Below are 23,473 nucleotides of genomic sequence, written 5' to 3'. Positions count from 1 at the left end.
TCTCCTCCTGCCCTCAATCTTTCCCAGAATCAAGGCCTTTTCCTATGAGTTGGCTCTTTGCATCAGGTGACCAAGGTATTGCAGCTTCAGCTTCAGCATCAGTCCTTCCAATGAATATTCAGGGTCAATTTCCTTTAGGATTGATTGGTTTGATCTCCTTGCAGTCCAAGGAGCTCTCAAGAGTCTTCTTCTCCATCACCACAGTTTGAAAGCATCAACTCTTAGGCACTCTGCCTTGCCATATGGTCCAACTCACATGACCACTGGAAAACCATAGCTTTGACTAGACAAACTATATTCAATATCCTGTGATAAACTAGAATGGAAAAGAATATGAAAAATATATATGTGTGTGTGTGTGTGTGTTGCAGGAATCCCTTAGAAGAAATGGCGTAGCCATCACAGTCAACAAGAGTCCGAAATGCAGTACTTGGATGCAATCTCAAAAACGACAGAATGATCTTTGTTCATTTCCAAGGCAAACCGTTCAATATCACAGATCCAATTCTACGCCCTGACCAGTAATGCTGAAGAAGCTGAAGTTGAATGGTTCTATGAAGACCTACAAGAACTTCTAGAACTAACACCCCCAAAAGATGTCCTTTTCATTATAGGGGACTGGAATGCAAAAGTCAGAAGTCAAGAAATACCTGGAGTAACAGGCAAATTTGGCCTTGGAATACAAAATTAAGCAGGTCAAAGGCTAACAATTTTGCCAAAAGAACACACTGGCCATAGCAAACACCCTCTTCCAACAATACAAGAGAAGACTCTACACATGGACATCACCAGATGGTCAATACCGAAATCAGATTGATCGTATTCTTTACAGCCAAAGATGGAGAAACTCTATGCAGTCAGCAAAAATAAGACCAGGAGCTGACTGTGGCTCAGGTCATGAACTCTTTATTGCCAAATTCGGACTTAAATTGAAGAAAGTAGGGAAAACCACTAGACTATTCAGGAATGACCTAAATCAAATCCCTTACGATTATACAGTGGAAGTGAGAAATAGATTCAAGGGTTTAGATCTGATAGACAGAGTACCTGAAGAACTATGGATGGAGGTCCATGACATTGTACAGGAAGCAGTGATCAAGACCATCCCCAAGAAAAAGAAATGCAAAAAGGTAAAATGATTGTCTGAGGAGGCTTTACAAATAGCTGTGAAAAGAAGAGAAGTGAAAAGCAAAGGAGAAAAGGAAAGATATACCCATTTGAATTCTCCAAAGAATAGCAAGGAGAGATAAGAAAGCCTTCCTCAGTGATCAATGCAAAGAAAAAGAAGAAAATAATAGAATGGGAAAGACTAGAGATCTCTTCAAGAAAATGAGAGATACCAAGGGAACTTTTCATGCAATGATGGGCCCAATAAAGGACAGAAATGGTATGGACCTAACAGAAGCAGAAGATATTAAGAAGAGGTGGCAAGAATACACCAGAAGAATTATACAAAAAAGATCTTCACGACCCAGATAACCATGATGGTGTGATCACTCACCTAGAGCCAGACATCCTGGAATGTGAAGTCAAGTGGGCCTTAGGAAGCATCGCTACAAACAAAGCTAGTGGAGGTGATGGAATTCCAGTTGAGCTATTTCAAATTCTAAAAGATGATGCTTTGAAAGTGCTGCACTCAATATGCCAGCAAATTTGGAAGACTCAGCAGTGGCCACAGGACTGGAAAAGGTCAGTCTTCATTACAATCCCAAAGAAAGGCATATCTGAGGTTCAAACTACTTCATAATTGCACTCATCTCACACGCTAGCAAAGTAATGCTCAAAATTCTCCAAGTCAGATTTTAACAGTATATGAACTGTGAACTTCCAGATGTTCAAGCTGGATTTAGAAAAGGCAAACGAACCAGAGATCAAATTGCCAGCATCTGTTGAATCATCAAAAAAGCAAGAGAGTTCTAGACAAATATCTACTTCTGCTTTATTGATTACGCCAAAGCCTTTGACTGTGTGGATCACAATAAACTGTGGAAAATTCTGAAAGAGATGGGAATACCAGACCACCTGACCTGCCTCTTGAGAAATCTGTATGAAGGTCAAGAAGCAACCATTAGAACTGGACATGGAACAACAGACTGGTTCCAAAACAGGAAAGGAGTACATTAAGGCTGTATATTGTCACCCTACTTATTTAACTTATATGCAGAGTACATCATGAGAAACTCTGAGCTCGATGAAGCACAAGCTGGAATCAAGATTGCCAGGAGAAATACCAATAACCTCAGATATGCAGATGATACCACCCTTATGGCATAAAGTGAAGAGGAACTAAAGAGCCTCTTGATGAAAGTGAAAAAGTTGGCTTAAAACTCAACATTCAGAAAACTAAGATCATAGCATCTGGTCCCACCACTTCATGGCAAATAGATGAGGAAACAATGGAAACAGTGACAGACTTTATTTTTTTGGGCTCCAAAATCACCACAGATGGTGACTGCAGCCATGAAATTAAAAGATGCTTGCTCCTTGGAAAAAAATTATGACCAACCTAGACAGCATATTAAAAAGCAGAGTCATTACTTTGCCAACAAAGGTCCATCTGGTAAAACCTGTTTTTTCCAGTAGTCATGTATGGATGTGAGAGTTGGACTATAAAGAAAGCTGAGCGCTGAAGAATCAATGATTTGGAACTATGGTGTTGGAGAAGACTCTTGAGAGTCCCTTTCACTGCAAGGAGATCCAACTAGTACATCCTAAGGGATATCAGCCCTCAAATTTCATTGGAAGGACTGATGCTGAGGCTGAAACTCCAATACTTTGGCCTCCTGATGCAAAGAACTGACTCATTTGAAAAGACCCTGATGCTGGGAAAGATTGAAGACAAGAGGAGAAGGAGACAGAGGATGAGACGGTTGGATGGCATGAGTTTGAGTAAACTTCAGGAGTTGGTGATGAACAGGAAGGCCTGGCATGCTGCAGTCCATGGGGTCACAAAGGGTCAAACATGACTGAACTGAACTGAACTGAGTATTCCTGAAATCTTGATAAACTTGCAGAATTCTGGTCAGGTATCACAAGAAATTTGTATCTGTGACCTTCTAAAAATGAATGTGTACTATTTCTCAGGTAGTTAGTAGAAGGTATTAGGGCCTTAGAGCTAATTTACTATTATTTTGTTGATTAATGGTACTTCCTTTTGCAAACAGAAAAGAAAATTTCATCAGTTTTTACACTTTTTTTAGTTTAATTCATCTCATGTTCCTTTATGTATACCCTCCCTCCCATATTTTTTCTTCCCAGATCTGCTTCCCTATACCTGGAGCTTCCAACTTCAGAAGATATTTATCTTTTCTCTTCTTCTCTCTCTACCACTTCTCTTTCTTTCTCTTTCCCTCTCTCCCTTTCTCCATCGACCAGTCCCAACCTGAGGAATTACAGCAATCCACAAAAAGTAGTCGTCAGCTACAGCTCAACTATTAAAAACAAAGAGAGGAGAAAATGAATACTGCTATACTTAGATCAATTAAAAGCATCCTTCATTTGTAACCTACATACATAACAAAAACATAATCAAATTGTATAGTCATTGGTAGTTTGAAGTAAAACAACAGTTTCATTTGCCTGGTCTTCCTCTCTACTCAACAAAACTTCAACTCCATTTTAGCTATATCTTTTACACTGTTCTGAACAGTAAAACCATTAGTATATTTTACACTAGATGTTTTATTTAATTATAAAATAAATTCTTCCTATCTTTAAATCGTTGTTTTTCCCATAGAAAAGACGGGCCAAACAAATTATATGTAAAGCAACTGCCATCTTTCCAAGAGATCACCAGAATAATCTGATGATTAAGAAAGACAAAATTTAGTACATCTACCACAATAAAGGATAGCAACACTTTGACAAAGGCTTAATAGCCTTAGAATGAGAATAGAAGATGATATTCATAGGATTTGGGAGTCTGAGTACAAATGGCTTCGGAATTGCTCTTGCAAAGCAGAGAACTTTTGTTTTGGGAATTGGGCAGAATTTCTGACATAATAGTTCAGAGTTGGTGGTATGGTGACGAACTCGTCCTTGGTTTCCCTGGACTTTCCCAATTTTAGACACGTGAAAATCCCACGTGTCTGTGTGCATTCAAGTCACATCATAGCAATTAAACTTAATTTTTTCATATTTTTATTGTGGCAAGGTATATATAGTATGAAGTGGGCTTCCCTGGTGGCTCAGGCAGTAAAGAATCTGCCTGCACTGTAGGAGACCAGGGTTCAAGCCCTGGGTCAGGGAGATCCCCTAGAGGAGGGCATGGCAACCCACTCTAGTATTCTTGCCTGGAGAATCCCACAGACATAGGAGCCTGGAAGACTACAGTCCGTGGGGTTGCAAAGGGTCAAAACTACTGAAGCAACTTGGCACCCACACAACAGGCACATATATAATGTGGGGGCTTCCCAGGAAGCTCAGTGGTGAAAAGAATCCATCTGCCAATGCACGAGACACCGGAGATGCCAATATGATCCCTGGATAAGGAGGATCACCTGGAAGAGAAAATGGCAACCCACTCCAGTATTCTTGCCTGGAGAATCCTGTGGACAGAGAAGCCTGGTGGGCTATGGTCCCTGAGAGTCACAAAGAGTGGTACACAACTAAGCGAATGTGCATAGATGCACATATAAGACATTTGCCATTCTTTGGGGCTTCCCTGATAGCTCAGTTGGTAAAGAATCCGTCTGCAATGCAGGAGACCCCAGCTCGATTCCTGGGTCAGGAAAATCTGCTGGAGAAGGAATAGGCTACCCACTCCAGCATTCTTAGGCTTCCCTTGTGGCTCAGCGGATAAAGAATCCGCCTGTAATGGAGGAGACCTGGGTTTAATCCCTGGGTTGAGAAGATCCCAGAGAAGGGAAAGACTACCCACTCCACTATTCTAGCCTGGAGAATTCCATGAACTATACAGTCCACGGGGTTGCAAAGAGTCGGACACGACTGAGGGATTTGCACTTTCACTTTCAAATATTTCTTAATGTATGATTGAGTGGGAATCACATTAACAATGTTGTGCCATTGCTGCTGCTGCTAAGTCACTCCAGTCGTGTCCGACCCTGTGTGACCCCATAGACGGAAGCCCACCAGGCTCCCCCGTCCCTGGGATTCTCCAGGCAAGAACACTGGAGTGGGTTGCCATTTCCTTCTCCAATGTGTGAAAGTGAAAAGTACCAGCACTTAATTTTTTTAATGGAGATATATGTTCATCCGTTTTTCAATACAGCAGGCTGGGGCTGGGGATCACATGTTGAACAGAAATTTTCATAGTTCATGCCTTCATCTGTCCTTCAGGGACCAAGGTGCTTTTTTTTTTTCTTTGCAGTCAAATAAGGTGAAGTCTTTCTGTACATCGGAAGGTGAGCAGGATTGAAAAGGGCCTTGGATACCCTGCAGAGGTCAGGGAGCAGCATGAGAGAAGGTGAGATCTTCCAGAGCCCAATTCCAGGATCCATGGCAGGGAGGATTCCAGCACTCCCCGAGGGGGCGGAGCCTATGGCAGGGCGGGACAGAGAAGCCCCGGGGGTTGGGCGGGGTCTAGGGCGGGGCCTGAGCGGGGCGATGGGCGGGGCGGATGAGCCGTGGGCGGGTCCGTTTCTGGTGACTCCCTCCCGCCGCGCCTGGGCCTGCTCCCGACGCCGACAGGACCGCGGCGCAGAACGGTAGTCTGGTCCCTGGCCCATCTCCATGTCGGTGGTGGCCGGAGCGGAAGCCTAAGTGGGATGCGGCTGACGCGGAAGCGTCTCTGCTCGATTTTCATCGCCGTGTACTGCCTCTTCTCCCTCTACGCCGCCTACCACGTCTTCTTCGGGCGCCGCCGCCGGCCGCCGGACGCGCCTTTGCGGGGCCTGAGGAAGGGGGTTGTCCCGGTGCGGGAGAGGCGCGGCCGAGGTAGGACAGCGGGCCGCGGCCGCTCTTCTCGGCTGCGCGCCGGGGCGCGGGGCTGAGGGGTGGTAGGGGCCGGGATAGGTGAGCCACGCTGCGGCCAATCCCGCTCTCGGGTCCAGGATGGCTCCGGGGCGCACTTCTCTTGCAGCTCTCGGTAGCCACCCCAGGCCTCGGGATTGGAGGATATAGGAATGCTTCCGTCCTCGCGCAAGTCTCACACGCTGTCGCCTCTCCCACCCCTGGGGCTAACAGGTGCACACACTTTTAAAAACACATCTTGAATATCCAAGACGTTGTCACAAAATGCCAGATTCTCTGGAATGCCCTGGCTTAAAGGCATCTATTCCCATATTGAAACAAACGAAAGTGAAAAGTGAAGTCGCTCAGTCGTGTCCGCCGACTCTTTGCGACCCCCATAGACTGTAGCCCACCACGGTCCTCCGTATGGGATTTTCCAGGCAAGAGTACTGGAGTGGGTTGCCATTTCCTTCTCCAGAGGATCTTCCCGACCCTGGAGTGGGTTGCCATTTCTTTCCCGACCCTGGAATAGGTTGCCATTTATTTCTCCAGAGAATCTTCCCGACCCAGGCATCGAACCCAGATATACCTCATTGTAGGCAGACGCTTTACCGTCTGAGCCACCAGAGAAGACTATTAAAACAAAGAGCCTTCTCTAATCCTGCGGTAACTTCGGAAGACTAGAGCGCTTTATCTCCCAAGTTTTGATCCCTCTTTTGTATTTTGTTGACCCAAGTCAGGATCGGACTCAGGCTTATTTCTACCTTCTTTCAGAATTTTGCACGATCGTATCTGAAACTGTTTTACACTTTTCATGTTGAAGTCAAGTTTTATGTATAGTTTGCGTAACGTATATGCAATCTATATAGAATTGGCAAAAGTTAAACATTCAGAAAACAAAGATCATGGCATCTGGTCCCATCACTTCATGGGAAATAGATGGAAAAACAGTGGAAACAGTGTCAGACTTTATTTTTTTGGGCTCCAAAATCATTGTGGATGCTGATTGCAGCCATGAAATTAAAAGACGCTTACTCCTTGGAAGGAAAGTTATGACCAGCCTAGATAGTATATTAAAAAGCAGAGACATTACTTTGCCAACAAAGGTCCATCTAGTCAAGGCTATGGTTTTTCCAGTGGTCATGTATGGATGTGAGAGTTGAACTGTGAAGAAGGCTGATCGCCGAAGAATTGATGCTTTTGAACTGTGGTGCTGGAGAAGACTCTTGAGAGTCCCTTGGACTGCAAGGAGATCCAACCAGTCCATTCTAAAGGAGATCAATCCTGGATGTTCATTGGAAGGACTGATGCTAAAGCTGAAACTCCAATACTTTGGCCACCTCATGTGACGAGTTGACTCACTGGAAAAGACTCTGATGCTGGGAGGGTATGGGGGCGGGAGGAGAAGGGAACGACAGAGAATGAGATGGCTGGATGGCATCACCGACTCGATGGACATGAGTTTGAGTGACCTCTGGGAGTTGGTGATGGACAGGGAGGCCTGGCGTGCTGTGATTCATGGGGTCGCAAAGAGTCAGACACGACTGAGTGACTGAACTGAACTGAAGCTTGTAATAATACATATTACTGTACCCAGTTATTTTAGAAGGCTTTTGGGGGGAGCCTAAAGAGTCGGACACGACTGACTGAGCGACTGAACTGAACTGAACATTTTGTTAACATTTTATTTCAAGTTCTTTTGGGGTAATGGTTCAATCAAAATTAAGTTCTGATTTCCTTTTTTTTTTTTTGAAGGTTTAAAAATTTTTTAATTTAGAAAGGCTGAAATGATTGCATGCTAATTTGAACAGGCAATCTGTGCAAGGATTTTTCAGTTTTGATATCTTCCACACTGGATTCCACTATGTGTGCTTTGTTCTTTCTTCATATCTCTCAACTTCAGATTGGAGCTGAGCAGATATATGGTACAACTCCTTGTCTGGTGCCTGAGAATGATTTTAGGGGAAAGGAGTAAACCATATATCTGATTTCCTTTTTTAAAATTTTTATTGTGTGTTTAACATGTTCAAATTCTCTTGCTTAATCTCTTTGAAAAATTGAAGTTAGGATACAGGTAAAACTCCCTGAATTTCCAGGTGGTTGAATGGTGAAGAATCCACCTGCCAATGCAGGAGATGTGGGCTGGATCCCTGGATAGGAACGATCCCCTGGAGAAAAAAAAAGTAGCAGCCACCATAGTATTCGCACCTGGAAAATCCATGGACAGAGAAGCCTGGCAGGCTACAGCCCATGGGGTTGCAAAAAGAGTCCTACACTACTTAGCGACTAAACAAAAACATCTAATTTAAATGGTTTGAATTTATCTACAACTGATGCTCTGCCTTATTGATAACACTTTTTACTCTTTTTATAACACAGAAAAATCTACTTTGAAAAGTGAAGAATGGAATCCTTGGGAAGAAGATGAAAAAAATGAACAGCAACATAGACTTAAAACTAGCCTTCAGATATTAAATAAGTCCACAAAAGAGAATAAACACTTCCATGTACAAATCTGGGGCAAAGCTGCCATTGGTAAGTTAATGTTTAAAGCTAAGGTATATAAAAACATCGTATAAAAGCACTATTAATACATTTAAAGTCTATTTCATCATTTGTTAAGATACCATGATACATTTTTTTCACTTTTTTTCAATATTCCATTTCTTTTTTTGTTAGACAACATCTGTGTAAACACACACAAACATACACATGTGCACCTGTCTTTAGCAGAGCACAGCTTTTTTTGTAGATACGAAGAGTCAGTTGTGTAAACATCATTATATTAAAATGCCTATGTCAACTGAATTTTCATGGAACTATGTGTTTATTAGACACTTGATGCACAAGTGTAAGATGTGGCCTCTGACCTTAATGGCCAAACAAGTTTAGGAAACATTGAACTGAACAAAGTTAAACAAGGTTCTTTGTTGCAGAAACTTTTGTCAGAGGTTTTAATATGCCAGTGTTCATCATGAATGCCTTGGAAGGGAATATAGTATGTAGTTGATTAAACTTGATTGCCCACTAAAACACTTTTGCTCTGAGTATCATGAGAGTATAGTGTTCCAAATTATATGATATGCTCAATTAGAGAATGGGACCCTCAATGACAAAAGAGTCAGAAAGAACTTAGTCAGTTAGAAGTGAGTTTTTTGGCCATTAAACATGAGTTAAATATGTGTACAGTAAGGGATATGGATAAAAGGTACCAGGTGAAAGGAAAGTAAACAGAATAGTACTGCCTGACCCATAATGTTTCATAAATTCATAAGCATTTGCATACATATATACATCCTTGAAAATAACTGATCTCTAAAGTTCAAATACCCAGACCCAGACCTCTAATCATCAAGTTCTAGCAATCTTTTTCTCTATTAGAATCTGTCATATTATTTCTTTAAATTTCCACTTCCTCATTCTAGTTTTTAATTAAATATACTTCTTAAGAGTTTTCATGTTTCCAGACTTTTCTGATTTCAATCTAATAGGCACAAAGTGGTCAGATGAGCTTTATCAGTCATTGCATTCATCAGCCTGTTCCCCAGGCACAGTCATAGGATACCAGTTACAGAAATTCCCATTCAAAAGGGAGAAAATGGAATAAGAATGGAGTCACAGGTTCAAGCAGTTTTGATATCCAACCACGCAAACTCCATTAGGTTTCAAGCCCTGGGAGTGAGTAATCTATGGCTCAAAACGTTCTTCCTGGATTTTTCAGCTCAATGCTTGGAAAGTCATCCTTCCATTCTCAGGAAAGTTAGCATGTGTTTGCAGCTCAGTAGTTTTATCAGCCTGTTTCCTGCTGTTAGGATTTTGGGAATCCAATAAGCTTGTTTCATTTCAACTCCCTCTCTGTCCCTTTTAGCCAAGTTGGCAGTGTTTCTATTAATATAACATTCTCAAGAACATGTCAGTCTCCCATATGTATGTCATAAAGATTCGCTTTATTAGACAAGAGTTCCTCAACAGGTATTTCCTGGATAATCCCATCTCTATTTCTAGCTTCTGCTGATAATGGCTAAGGAAATCCACAAATCAACACCTAATATTTAAAAAAAAAAAAAAACCCTTTATGTGATTGAATATTCTGACCAGACATTAGCAAAAGGATGTCAGCTACATCTTTAGCTTTCCATTTTCAGGAAGGTTAGCATGCTTTCTTAACAGTGAATCCCCTAATTTTTCCTCTTTTGCAATCTGAAGAGACTGAGAATTTCCAAAATCATCAAGTCATGATTCCTTTTTGCTTAATGTTTTTCTAAATCTCTCTTTTCAACTCGTGTCTTATTGTAATCAGTGAGAAGAAATGAGGCCACAGCTACAACACTTTACTTAGAAATTTCTTCAACTAACTATCCAAGTTTATCGTTTACAAGTTCTGCTTTGCATATAAGTGCAGGAAACAATTCAGCTCACCTTTCTACTGTTTATAACAAGGCTCTTCTTTACTCCAGTCTCTTAATAACATGTTCCTCACTTCCTTCTGAGCCCTCACCAACAGCACTTTTAATGTGCCTGTTTCTTCCAACAATCGGTTTATAATCATTTTGATATTCTCTAAAATGATACAAGTTTTTTTTCCTACTATTCTCCTAACTTTCTCCTGAGTTCTCACCAGCTGAGTCACTGACATCCATATTTCTACCTACAGTCTGTTTAAGTCAGTCTAATATAAGTGTTTTTTAATCATTCTCAAAATTTTTTCAACCTTTCCCCATTACCCAATTCCAAAGCCACTTCCAGATTTTTAAGTATTTGTTACAGCAGCACCCCATTTCTATAGCTACATAAGATGTAGTTTCCTTTAGCTGCTATAACTAATTACCAAAAAGTTAGTGGCTTAAAACATATTTCTTTATTTAAATTTAATTATTTTTAATTGGAAGATAATTGCTTTACAATGTTGTACTGATTTCTGGTGTACAGCAGTGTGAACAGACATAAGCATACATATACCCCTCCCTCTTGAACCTCTCTCCCACCATCCCACCCCTTAGGTCATCAGAGAGCACCAGGCTGAGCCCCCTGTGTTATAATAGCAACTTCCCACTAGCTATTTGTTTTACACATCGTAATGTATATGTTTCAGTGCTCCTCTCTTAATTCACCTCACTCTCTCCTTCCCCTGCTGTGTCCACAAGTCAGGAGACCACCTGCAGTGCAGGAGCCTGCCTGCAATGCAGGAGACCTGGGTTCTGCCCCTGGGTTGGGAAGATCCCCTGGAGAAGGAAATGGCAGCCCACTCTGGTATTCTTGCCTGGGAAATCCCATGGATAGAGAAGCCTGGCACGCTACAGTCCATGGTGCTAAGAGTTGGACACAACTTAGCAACTAAACCACCAACCACTACCATGGCTGAGCAACATTCCATTGCATTTAAAAACAACATATATTTTTTAATCTATAATTGACTTGTAAGTTTCAAGTGTACTACATTATGATTTGATATAGGTGTATATTGTGAAAGGATTAATACAGTGAGTCTAGTGAACATCCATCACCTCACATAGTTAAAACTTTTTTCTTGTGATGTGAACTTTATGATCTATTCTCTTAGCAGCTTTCAAATATGCAAATATAGTATTATTAACTTTGGTCACCATAAATTTATTATATTACATTTCTGAAGGCAGAAATCTAAAGTGTGTCCTCAGGCTATATTCCATTTGGATCCTCTAGAGGAGCATCTGTTTCCTTGCTTTTTACTGCCTTCTAGTAACTGCCTTCGTTCCTTAACCCATGGCCCCACCTCATCCTGACTTCTTCTTCAAACCTCTTTCCCTCATTTTGACACTCCTGGATCCCTCTCCTGAGGACCCTTGGATTATATAGAACCCACCAAGAACAACGGACTGGTTCAAAATTGGGAAAGGAGTATGTCAGGGCTGTATATTGTCACCTTGCTTCTTTAGCTTATATATAGAGTACATCATGCGAAATGCCGGGCTGGCTGAATCACAAGTGGAATCAAGATTTCCAGGAGAAATATCACGAACCTCATATATGCAGATGATACCACTCTAATGGAAGAAAGCAAAGAGAAACTAAGGAGTCTCTTGATGAAGGTGAAAGAAGAGAGTGAAAAAGCTGACTTAAAACTTAACATTCAGAAAACTAAGATCATGGCATCTGGTCCCATCACTTCATGGCAAATAGATGGAGAAAAAGTGATAACAGTGGCAGATTTTATTTTCTTGGACTCCAAAAATCACTATGGACAGTGACCACAGCCACAAAATTAAAAGATGCTTGCCCATTAGAAGAAAAGCTATGACAAACCTCAGTTCAGTTTAGTTCAGTCACTCAGTCATGTCTGACTCTGCAACCCCATGGACTGCAGCATGCCAAGCTTCCCTGTCCATCACCAACCCGCAGAGCTTGCTCAAACTCATGTCCATTGAGTCGGTGATGCCATCCAACCATCTCATCCTCTGTTGTCCCCTTCTCCTCCTGCCTTCATTCTTTCCCAGCATCAGGGTCTTTACCAGTGAGTCAGTTCTTCTCATTGGGTGGCCAAAGTATTGGAGTTTCAGCTTCAGCATCAGTCCTTCCAATGAATATTCAGACTGATTTCTTTTAGGATGGACTGGTTGGATCTCCTTGCATTCCAAGGGACTCTTAAGAGTCTTCTCCAACACCACACTTCAAAAGCATCAATTCTTCGGCGCTCAACTTTCCTTACAGTCCAACTCTCACATCCATACATGACTACTGGAAAAACCGTAGCTTTGACTAGATGGACTTTTGTTGGAAAAGTAATGTCTCTCTTTTTAATATACTGTCTAGGTTGGTCATAGCTTTTCTTCCAAGGAGCAAGTGTCTTTTAATTTCATGGCTGCAGTCACCATCTGCAGTAATTTTGGAGCCCCCAAAATAAAATCTCTTGTGGTTTCCATTGTTTCCCCAACTATTTGCCATGAAGTGATGGGCCTAGAGAATGTATTAAAAGCTAAGCACCAAAGAATTGATGCTTTTGAACTGTGATGCTAGAGAATATCTTGAGTGTCCCTTGGACAGTAGGGAGATCAAATCAGTCAATCTTAAAGGAAGTCAACCCTGAATACTCTCTGAAAGGACTGACGCTGAAGCTGAAACTCCAGTACTTTGGCCACCTGATGTGAAGAGCCAACTCATTGGAACAGACCCTGATGCTGGGAAAGATTGAGGGAAGGAGGAAACGGGGGTGACAGAGGATGAGATGATTGGGTGGCATCATAAACTCAACAGTCATGAGAGACCCTGGGAGATAGTGAAGGATAGGGAAGCCTGGCATGCCACAGTCCATGGGGTCACAAAGAGTCAGACATGACTTAAGGATTGAACAACAGCAACAAAACCCAAATAATACAGCACTGAACAACAACAACACCTAGATAATCCAGCATAATCTCTCCACTTTAGCATCCTTATCTTAATCACATTTAGAAAGCCTCTTTTAAAGGTAATGTATTTACAGGTCCTGGAGATTTCATCTTTGGCCATCTTGGGTTGGGAGAAAGCATTACTCAACCTACTGTATTTTAAAGCTTTATCTGATTAGCCTAGTCTTTAAATATGGGTTTTTTGTGCATGTCTTTTAGTACCAGAGTGTGATGAGAATGTAACAAAACACATCTTCCAATGTAACTTTTTAGTTACATTTAGGTAACCAGGCTCCCCAATTACCTCATCATCTCCAGAATACCTTATTGTGTGACACTGCTCCCCTCCACTCTCAGAGCTTTCATATAGGTGAAATCATGATAAAACATAGGGGCTGGCCTAAAGAGATAGGATGCAGTGGCATTTGTCTGCAGACGGCATCATGTAGTGAAGGATGTGTGCTCAGTTGGGAAGGAGGTGATATCTCCTTGATATATTGAATGTATATGAGACCCTCTGGTTCTATTTGGCATAAGATAGTAAATCCATCCCCAACTTGTTATAGTATAGAAACAGTTCTAATCTAAGGTAATTTACACTGTAGTATAACACATTTCAGGATAAGGTAGGTAGTCCAGTGATACTTAGGGGTTTCTCAAATTTAGAATCAGAGAGTTTATTATCTTTAATATGTCCCACATTTTGCCACACTTCACACTGACAACATCTGAGTTAGTCTCTTATACATTAGCTGCCATATTGATGATTTTCAGCCCAAAGAGGAATAGAATCTGATTTCTGATCAAATAATAGGAAAGAGCAGAACATAAAGTCATCTCACACAATAGAGTAAACCAGATGGTAAATGCTTTCATTTTTTGTTTTTTTAATTATCAGGTTTGTATCTCTGGGAGCATATTTTTGAAGGTTTACTTGAACCCACTGACGTGACTGCTCAGTGGAGAGAAGGAAATTCAGTTGTTGGAAGAACACATTACAGGTATTAACTGTGCAATATTAACCTTTGATATGTTGCTGTACAATGTTTTATATCAATACTAGAAGAAAACTCAGAGGAAAATACATTCATAGAAAATATTTCCACTTTAATTTGTGAAGAATGGAGAATCTCATGAATATATATTTGTAGTTAAAGCTTACCTTAAACATTTTCTTATAAAATTGGATGTCACAAAATTCTGCTTTTTTTGGAATTCTATATATGTTTTATTTTAATCAAAACATTTCTGATTATATGGAAAAGTTCATGCTCTAAATTTTGTAACATTTGGTTATTAATAAATATTTAACATTCTATCTTGGGGGAATGATATGTGAACAAAGTGTTTTTATTTTTCTCTTTCATGTAATAGAGTCACATATTTTTATAATATTCACATGGTAGCTAAAGCTACTGCTATTAGTTCTGAAATTTTTATCCATTAAAACATTTCATATATGAGTTCTATCATGATTTGATAGTATAGATTACCATTTTACTGCAATATTCAGAAATCTTTTTTTAGATTAAATAAAACCAATGTATTATGAAGATTATTTTTGCATTCATGTTTTTATAACTGTGATTGCATATTTTCTGAAGGTTTTTAAAGAGCATTAAGACAATTTTATTTAGAAAAATTGTGGCAATGAAGTAATACTGTTTTCTATTAGATTTTGCTTTCTAATTGAAATAAAAACCAAAAATAATTATTTTAAATGCTTATTTCATTTAATAGTTATATTATTCAGGGGGAAAAAATGTGAACTAACGATTATGGCTTCCATTCCGTTCCGTTCCGTTCCGTCGCTCAGTCGTGTCCGACTCTATGCGACCCCGTGGACTATGGCCTACCAGGCTTCTCCGTCCACGGGATTCTCCAGGCAAGAATACTGGAGTGGGTTACCGTTTCCTTCTCCAGGGGATCTTCCCGACCCAGGGATCGAACCCGGGTCTCCCGCATTGGGGGCAGACGCTTTAACCTCTGAGCCACCAAGGAAGTAATGGCTTCCATTAGGATTCTATTTATTTTCCACAGAGATTAAGAGGAAAGGCTATGGTTAATATGATGCTGGGAAAGATTGAGGGAAGGAGGAGAAGGGGACGACAAGAGGATGAGATGGTTGGATGGCATCACCGACTCGATGGACCTGGGTTTGGTGGACTCCGGGAGTTGGTGATGGACAGGGAGGCCTGGCATGCTGTGGTTCATGGGGTCTCAAAGAGTCAGACATGTCTGAGTGACTGAACTGAACTGAATATGAGTTTCATTTGAATTTTTACTGCTCTTGTAATTCTTTATTTACTGTATATTCACTTGGAAATCAATTTCATTGCATGTATCTTTTCAAAGAAATCATTCTTGAAAAGCAAACCGACTTTTAAATCATCATTGGTAATGATTATTTTTCCTTTTATCTCCAGGCTTATAGATGGGATTATAGATGCAATCCCACTGAAGAGTTTATACATAATTCTAAACTTAAAATAGTTGGATTCAGGTGTCTGAAAGTAGATGTGTGTTTTGCATATAAATCTAACGTTTTGCTGTTTTAAATGTAAGCGTATGTTATGAGTATTAGTTTAATAGATCTACCTACAACATATAGAATTTCCAAAAGAATTATTTAAAATTTATTGAGAAGTTAACATACAGTGTTATTATATTGATAGCAAAGATTTTGAGCAAATAGCCTTAACTCCAAAAAGAAAAACTCACTTCCTGTTTCCTTCTGAAATACTTACCTGAGATTTTATATTATGATTAAATAGCAACACTATTTCCTTTTAGATTTCAAGAGAACTGTGTATTCAGGGAAGTTCACTGTTATAGCTGATTTTTGTAAACAACTTACTAAAGGTTTAGGCTCATTTAAAGTAGCATATATAATTTATCCAAAATTAGTGAACTTCTGTGAAATTGCAGTTTTGAGTTGAATCAGGCTTCATGGGTACTAACTAAAATGTTTCGACACATTCATTTTTTACTTTCCCAAAAGTGAGTTGGAAGTAGTGGCTCATCTTGAAGATACAGAAAGAGTTTCTGAATACAGTCAAGATCCTTTAAATAAGTATAAATACATTCAATTTAAATAAACCTTTAAATTTGCAAAGAACTTATATTACTTAATTTTAATTTCACAACAGTTCTGAGGCAGAAAATAGAAAGGATATCATCAGTGGTCCAGGGTAAATCAGGCTCCTGAATGCTTATTCTTAACAGTTCATAGGCCCAAGTGATGTAATCCAAGATACCAGGTAAATAATTCAGAATGGAAATAGAGCTATCAGACAGTCCCTGTGCTTATATTGGCCTGACCAGCTCATTTCCTTAAAGGCAGGCTATAAGTGATACCTAAATATTTGGGAGTTGTTTGATTAAATATGGAATTAAATGTGGGATATAACTACATGTAGCACCTCATGTTTCAGAAGGAGAGAAATGAAATGACTCTGTGTTCACCACTGAGTCCATACCATATCTAGTCTGTGCTTAGGATGTGAGTAGTTGAACACATGTGGGGCAGACTGAACCTGTGATTCAGCCTGGTGAAGTCCTGTCACCTCTGGACAGGGTTGCAGTGTGGCTGAGTTGTTAAGGGCACAGACTCCAGAGCCAGAATATCTGAGTTCCAGTTCCAGCTTTACCTCATTAGTTGTCTGACATTGGGCAAATTTCTTAACCTCTCTGTGCCTGGATTTCCTTGAGTTTAAAATAAGGCAAATATACTCCAATGTTCATCACAGCACTGTTTATAATACCAGGACATGGAAGCAACCTAGATGTCCATCTGCAGACAAATGAATAAGAAAGCTGTGGTACATATACACAATGGAGTATTACTCAGCCATTAAAAAGAATACATTTCTAATGAGGTGGATGAAACTGGAGCCTATTATACAGAGTGAAGTAAGCCAGAAAGAAAAACACCAATACAGTATACTAACGCATATATATGGAATTTAGAAAGATGATAACGATAACCCTGTATGCGAGACAGCAAAAGAGACACAGATGTATAGAACAGTCTTTGGGACTCTGTGGGAGAGGGCAAGGGTGGGATGATTTGGGAGAAAGGCATTGAAACATGTATATTATCATATGTGAAATGAATCACCAGTCCAGGTTCGATGCATGATACAGGATGCTCAGGGCTGGTGTACTGGGATGAACCAGAGGGATGGGATGGGGAGGGAGGTGGGAGGGGTGTTCAAGATGGGGAACACATGTGCACCCAGGGCAGATTCATGTCAATGTATGGCAAAACCAATACAATAATTAGCCTCCAATTAAAATAAATAAATTTAAAAAAAATAAAATAAGGCAAATAATAGTTTCTGTTTCACAGTATTCTTTTGAAGATTAAACACATTAATAGGTATACAGTGCTTAGACCAGTATCAGGCACATAGTAATCACTATAGAAGTCTTGTTACTAGTTTTATTATATTTACTCTACTTAAATAGGTATTGCACCATCTCTGTATCTTTCACTTCTCCTTTTTCTGTGTTTCCATCATTGTCTATTATCTCTCCATCACAGAGCTTCCCAACAAGCACCTTATTGATACATTTTTTATGTTAATATGTTCAGTTATGTTACAAGCTAGGATGGAACCCATTCATCTCTTGAAGAAACTTTGCCTGTCTCTACTCACATCCATCATATGTTCATTTATAGTTTAATTTCATAGGGAAACTTATTTTTAATTTCCTAGGAGGAACTTCTGTTCATCGTGGCATTTGCTTTATTCCCAGAAGACTGCCTTCAGAATTCTGTAATGTCCCTGTGCAGGCATTGTCATAAGATATATAAATGCCTACCCATTTGATAAAACAAAAGTTAGATGCTAAGTTGCTTAATTCATTATTGTCTAAATTCAATTATGGTATTTTCAGTGAGCATCTGATCCTTGTAAAAAAGGTGAACGTTCTTTAAATATCAGGATAGAATAAAATATGTCCGATCCTATTTTTAGAATTTCCAGGTATTATAAGAAGTTAATGAGCTCACTACTCATTACAATGAGTGAAAGCATTTATAAATAATATTAATGGTTATACTATATTTAAGTCATATACTGGATCATAGATCAATACAGACCTCAAATAAACTTTTCATTGGTAACCAAAGATACTATAGTTAATTTTTCATAATGCCCATTCTCCCTCTCCAGTCAGCCTAGTAAGAGGGTGGGAGTGTTTCAGCATAAACACTGAATTTGGAAGGCATGGAGTCATGGCAGTGATACTGGCCATGAGAATGGGGTGAATTGCAGCAGCTATTCAAAAGTAAGGGCCATTCATGAGTTCGGCATACCAATTTTATAAGACTGAATTATCTAAAACTATCAGTCAAAAACGATGTAGAATCAATGGCTGAGAGCTATGTGGATGGTTTAGTTTGTGCACTTATTATTGATCAAGGCATTTGCCAGTCTCTTAGCTGGCAAATTATCAATCTTATCTGTAACTCACTAAATATAATAACGTACAGCATTTTTTCAGTTCAGTTCAGTTCAGTTCAGTCGCTCAGTCGTGTCCGACTCTCCGCGACCCCATGAATCACAGCACGCCAGGCCTCCCTGTCCATCACCAACTCCCGGAGTTCACTCAAACTCATGTCCACAGAGTCGGTGATGCCATCCAGCCATCTCATTCTCCGTCGTCCCCTTCTCCTCCCGCCCCCAACCTTTCCCAGCATCAGAGTCTTTTCCAGTGAGTCAACTCGTCGCATGAGGTGGCCAAAGTATTGCAGTTTCAGCTTTAGCATCAGTCCCTCCAAAGAACATCCAGGATTGATCTCCTCTAGAATGGACTGGTTGGATCTCCTTGCAGTATAAGGGACTCTCAAGAGTCTTCTCCAACACCACAGTTCAAAAGCATCGATTCTTCGGCGGTCAGCCTTCTTCACAGTCCAACTCTCACATCCATACATGACCACGGGGAAAACCATTGCCTTGACTAGACAGACCTTGGTTGGCAAAGTAATGTCTCTGCTTTTTAATATACTATCAAGGTTGGTCATAACTTTCCTTCCAAGGAGCAAGCGTCTTTTAATTTCATGGCTGCAATCAGCATCTGCAGTGATTTTGGAGCCCAAAAAAACAAAGTCTGACACTGTTTCCACTGTTTTTCCATCTATTTCCCATGAAGTGATGGGACCAGATGCCATGATCTTTGTTTTCTGAATGTTGAGCTTCAAGCCAACTTTTTCACTCTCCTCTTTCACTTTCATCAAGAGGCTTTTGAGTTCCTCTTCACTTTCTGCCATAAGGGTAGTGTCATCTGCATATCTGAGGTTATTGATATTTCTCCCGGCAATCTTGATTCCAGCTTGTGCTTCTTCCAGCCCAGCGTTCCTCATGATGTACTCTGCATATAAGTTAAATAAGCAAGGTGACAATATACAACCTTGACGTACACCTTTTCCTATTTGGAACCAGTCTGTTGTTCCATGTCCAGTTCTAACAGTTGCTTCCTGACCTGCATACAGGTTTCTCAAGAGGCAGGTCAGGTGGTCTGGGATTCCCATCTCTTTCAGAATGTTCCACAGTTTATTGTGATCGACACAGTCAAAGGCTTTGGCATAGTCAATAAAGCAGAAATAGATGTTTTTCTGAAACTCTCTTGCTTTCTCCATGATCCAGCGGATGTTGGCAATTTGATCTCTGGTGCCTCTGCCTTTTCTGAAACCTGCTAGCATTTTTTAAGTAGCACTTACTGAATTTAAAAAATGAAACAGTATTTACCCTGGCTTCTAAAAAATATGTTTTGCTCACGTTCAGCTTAGCATTCAATATTCAGATTATTTCTATGGACTATCTAAGTATCGAAAGTACTTATTGGGAGGAAAGTTTTTAACTGAACCTAGCGGAGAAGGCAATGGCAAGCCACTCCAGTACTCTTGCCTAGAAAATCCCATGGATGGAGGAGCCTGGTAGGCTGCAGTCCGTGGGGTTGCTAAGGGTCAGACACGACTGAGCGACTTCACTTTCACTTTTCACTTTCACACATTGGAGAAGGAAATGGCAACCCACTCCAGTGTTCTTGCCTGGAGAATCCCGGGGACGGGGGACCCTGGTGGGCTTCTGTCTATGGGGTCACGCAGAGTCGGACACGACTGAAGTGACTCAGCAGCAGCAGAAAAAGTACAAATATTGAAGAACAGAAGTTCCAACTATTAAATATATGCATGGAAATCTAGAAGAGGAAGTCACTTTTAAAATTCCATTATAGCTCCATAAATATGTTCATTTTTCAGTTAATGGATATTTATGGCTGATGCATGATTCATAACTTTAGGAAACAAAAGTACAATGTTTCATCATGAATAAATATACTATAATATCTTATACATATGCCTGAGCATGCATGCATGCATGCTCACAATAATGCTCAGTCGTTTCAATCGTGTCTGACTCTTTGTGACTCTATGGACTGTAGCCCGCCAGGCTCCTCTGTCCATGGGCTTCTTCAGGCAAAATACTGGAGTGGATTGCCAAATCCTCCTGCAGGGGATCTTCCCAACCCAGGGACTAAACCCACGTCTCCTGTGACTCTTGCATTGCAGATGGATTCTTTAGCGCTGAGCCACTGGGGAAACCCACATATGGCATACTATATAGCTGAAAATTTATTACTAAATTGAATTTTGTAATTTGATTCATATTTTAAATGCAGTAGGAGAACTTAAATCGGTAGAGCAAAATAACACCCTTAAAGAGAATTACGGCTTACTTACTCGACATTTACTGAGTTGCCTGCTAGTTGGTTCATACTAGGTTCTGAAGATCTCAAAATGAATAAAATATTTTTCCCAGGGAGTTCACACACTAGAGGCTGAGATAAATACATTAATAACTTTGATACTTTATACAGAGCATAATGATACAGATGTGTATACTCCTTAGTTGTTAGAGAAATATAGAGGGAAGGTCACTAACTCAATGTAAGTAGAGTTGGGGGTATGGCACCTATTAAGAAAGGCTTCCTAGAGGAGGTGATAGCTGAGCTGAGTCTTAAAAGATTAGTAGAATTTAGAAAGGCACCAAGAGGAGTGATTATATTCCCAGCAGAGGCACACCAGAACTGATACACAGCTTGGTTTGTGCACAAAATTTCAGACCATTCAGAACCCCCAGAACATGAAGATGGGGTAGAGTAGCTGATATTGGAAGTGGAGGGCAGGGGCCAGATCATGGCGGGCCTTGTACATGCCACATTAAAGCTCTTGGACTTTGTTCTTGTTCAGTGAAAAGCAGTTGAGGATGATAAGCTAGATAGTGTGGTATTGTCATGCGTGTTTGGTGTCAAGGTCTCTAGTAGCTGTGTGGAAAAATGATTTGAAGGAGACCAGTGAAATCAGGCAGACCACAACTTTGCATTAGAAAACTCTAAAGTATCCTGCTGAGATATAAATAAGGGATGAAACTGGGAAGTGGTGTTCTGACAGAGCCAGGAATTTGAGAAACTTAGGAGAAGGAAATGGCAACCCACTCCAGTGTTCTTGCCTGGAGAATCCCAGGGACGGGGGAGCCCGGTGGGCTACTGTCTATGGGGTCACACAGAGTCGGACACGACTGAAGTGACTTAGCAGCAGCAGCAGCAGGGGCAAAACTATCAGAATTTAAGGATTATTAGATAAGAGCAAGAATCAAATGTGACAGTTCCCTGGTTGCTAGCTTGCATGACAAGATAGTTAGTATGCATTCAACATAGAAAGTACAGGAAGAATAAAAGCAGATTTTTCCACTATTCTCTAGCCTACTACGCAGCACCAGCCTAACCCTCTCTTTCACAGCAGACAATCCTGCCTATTTCCTCAAGAATATCCGTAACTGTCTCCCTTAACTAGCTCCTCTAAGGTTTATCTACCTGATCTCTAAGTGCTCCCTCACCTAACCTTCTCTCTATTTCATAGCTCTCAGACCGTGAGGTGGTTCCCTAGCTCAATATTAACTTCCTCTCCCTGTGCATCCTTTCTGCATATTGCAGGACCTTGCTCCATTGGTTACTTCCTTGCTCTCCTCATCTTCAGCCTCTCACTTATTACTTTCTTGCCTTCTCATCCACACTTTGAGAAGAGCTGTCTGTGCTTACTGACCCCACTTACTTTTTTTTGTAAATTTATTTAAGTATAGTTGATTTATAATGTTGTATTAATTTCAGTATAGCAAAGTGATTCAGTTAAACACACACACAGACATATACACACATATTTTTTTCATACTCTTTTTCCATTTGGTTTTATCACAGGATGTTCAATATAGTTCCTTGTTGTTTATCTATTCTGTATATAATTGTTTACATCTGCTAACTCAGACTCCCAGTCCATCTGCCCTACTCCCCGTCCCCCTTGGCAACCACAAGTCTGTTCTCTATGCCTGTGATTCTGTTTCATAGATAGGTTCATTTGTGTCATATATTAGATTCCACATGTAAGTGATATCGTATGGTTTTTGTCTTTTTATGACTTAATTCACTTAGTATGATAATGTCTAGGTCCACCCATATTGCATTGGCATTGTTTCATTCTTTTTCATGGTTGAGTAGTATTCCATTGTGTATATATAGCACATCTTAATCCATTCATCTGTCAGTGAGCATTTAGGTTGAGAAGGCTGGATGGCATCACCGACTCGATGGATATGAGTTTGAGTGAACTCCGGGAGTTGGTGATGGACAGGGATGCCTGGCGTGCTGTGATTCATGGGGTCGCAGAGAGTCGGACACGACTGAGCGACTGAACTGACTGACTGACTGACGTCTTGGTTACTGTGAATAGTGCTACTGTGCACATAGGAGTCCTCGTATCTTTTTGAATTACAGTTTTATTTGAATATATGCTCAGAAGTGAGATTGCTAGATCATATGGCAACTCTGTTTTCAACTCTATTTTTAGTTTTTTGAGGAACTTTCATACTGCTTTCCATAGTGGCTCTACCAACTTACATTCCCACCAATGGTGTAGGGAGGCTCCCTTTTCTCCATACCCTCTTCAGCATTTGTTAATTTGTGGACTTTTTAATGGTGGCCATCCTGACTGTTATGAATTTTGAGTTGCACTTCTCCTCACTTAACTTCTTACTGTCCCCTTACTTCTCATTCACTTCTCAACTCATTGCAGTTTGTCTAGCACACCTCCCAACACACACATGCACACAACTATCTGAATCGTATGGGAATTTTTTTAC

General features: G+C 40.4%; 1 protein-coding gene across 1 annotated transcript in view; it reads left to right on the top strand.

Moving 5' to 3' along the window:
* Positions 1 to 5,603: 5,603 nt before the first annotated feature.
* Positions 5,604 to 23,473, top strand: part of RXYLT1 (ribitol xylosyltransferase 1) — a 30,948-nt gene continuing 13,078 nt past the window's right edge. Inside the window, exons 1-3 of the mRNA XM_055395646.2 lie at positions 5,604 to 5,895; positions 8,290 to 8,445; positions 14,173 to 14,275. Of these exons, the coding sequence (XP_055251621.1) occupies positions 5,727 to 5,895; positions 8,290 to 8,445; positions 14,173 to 14,275 (428 nt within the window). The 5' untranslated portion in view covers positions 5,604 to 5,726. The remainder of the gene's footprint in view (positions 5,896 to 8,289; positions 8,446 to 14,172; positions 14,276 to 23,473) is intronic.

This window comes from Moschus berezovskii, chromosome 6, assembly GCF_049115385.1.
Source record: "Moschus berezovskii isolate FMDL1 chromosome 6, NW_MosBer_1.0, whole genome shotgun sequence".
Taxonomy (NCBI): Eukaryota; Metazoa; Chordata; class Mammalia; order Artiodactyla; family Moschidae; genus Moschus; species Moschus berezovskii.
The sequence above is the reverse complement of the archived record's forward strand: the minus strand, read 5'-3'. Positions and strand labels throughout refer to the sequence as shown.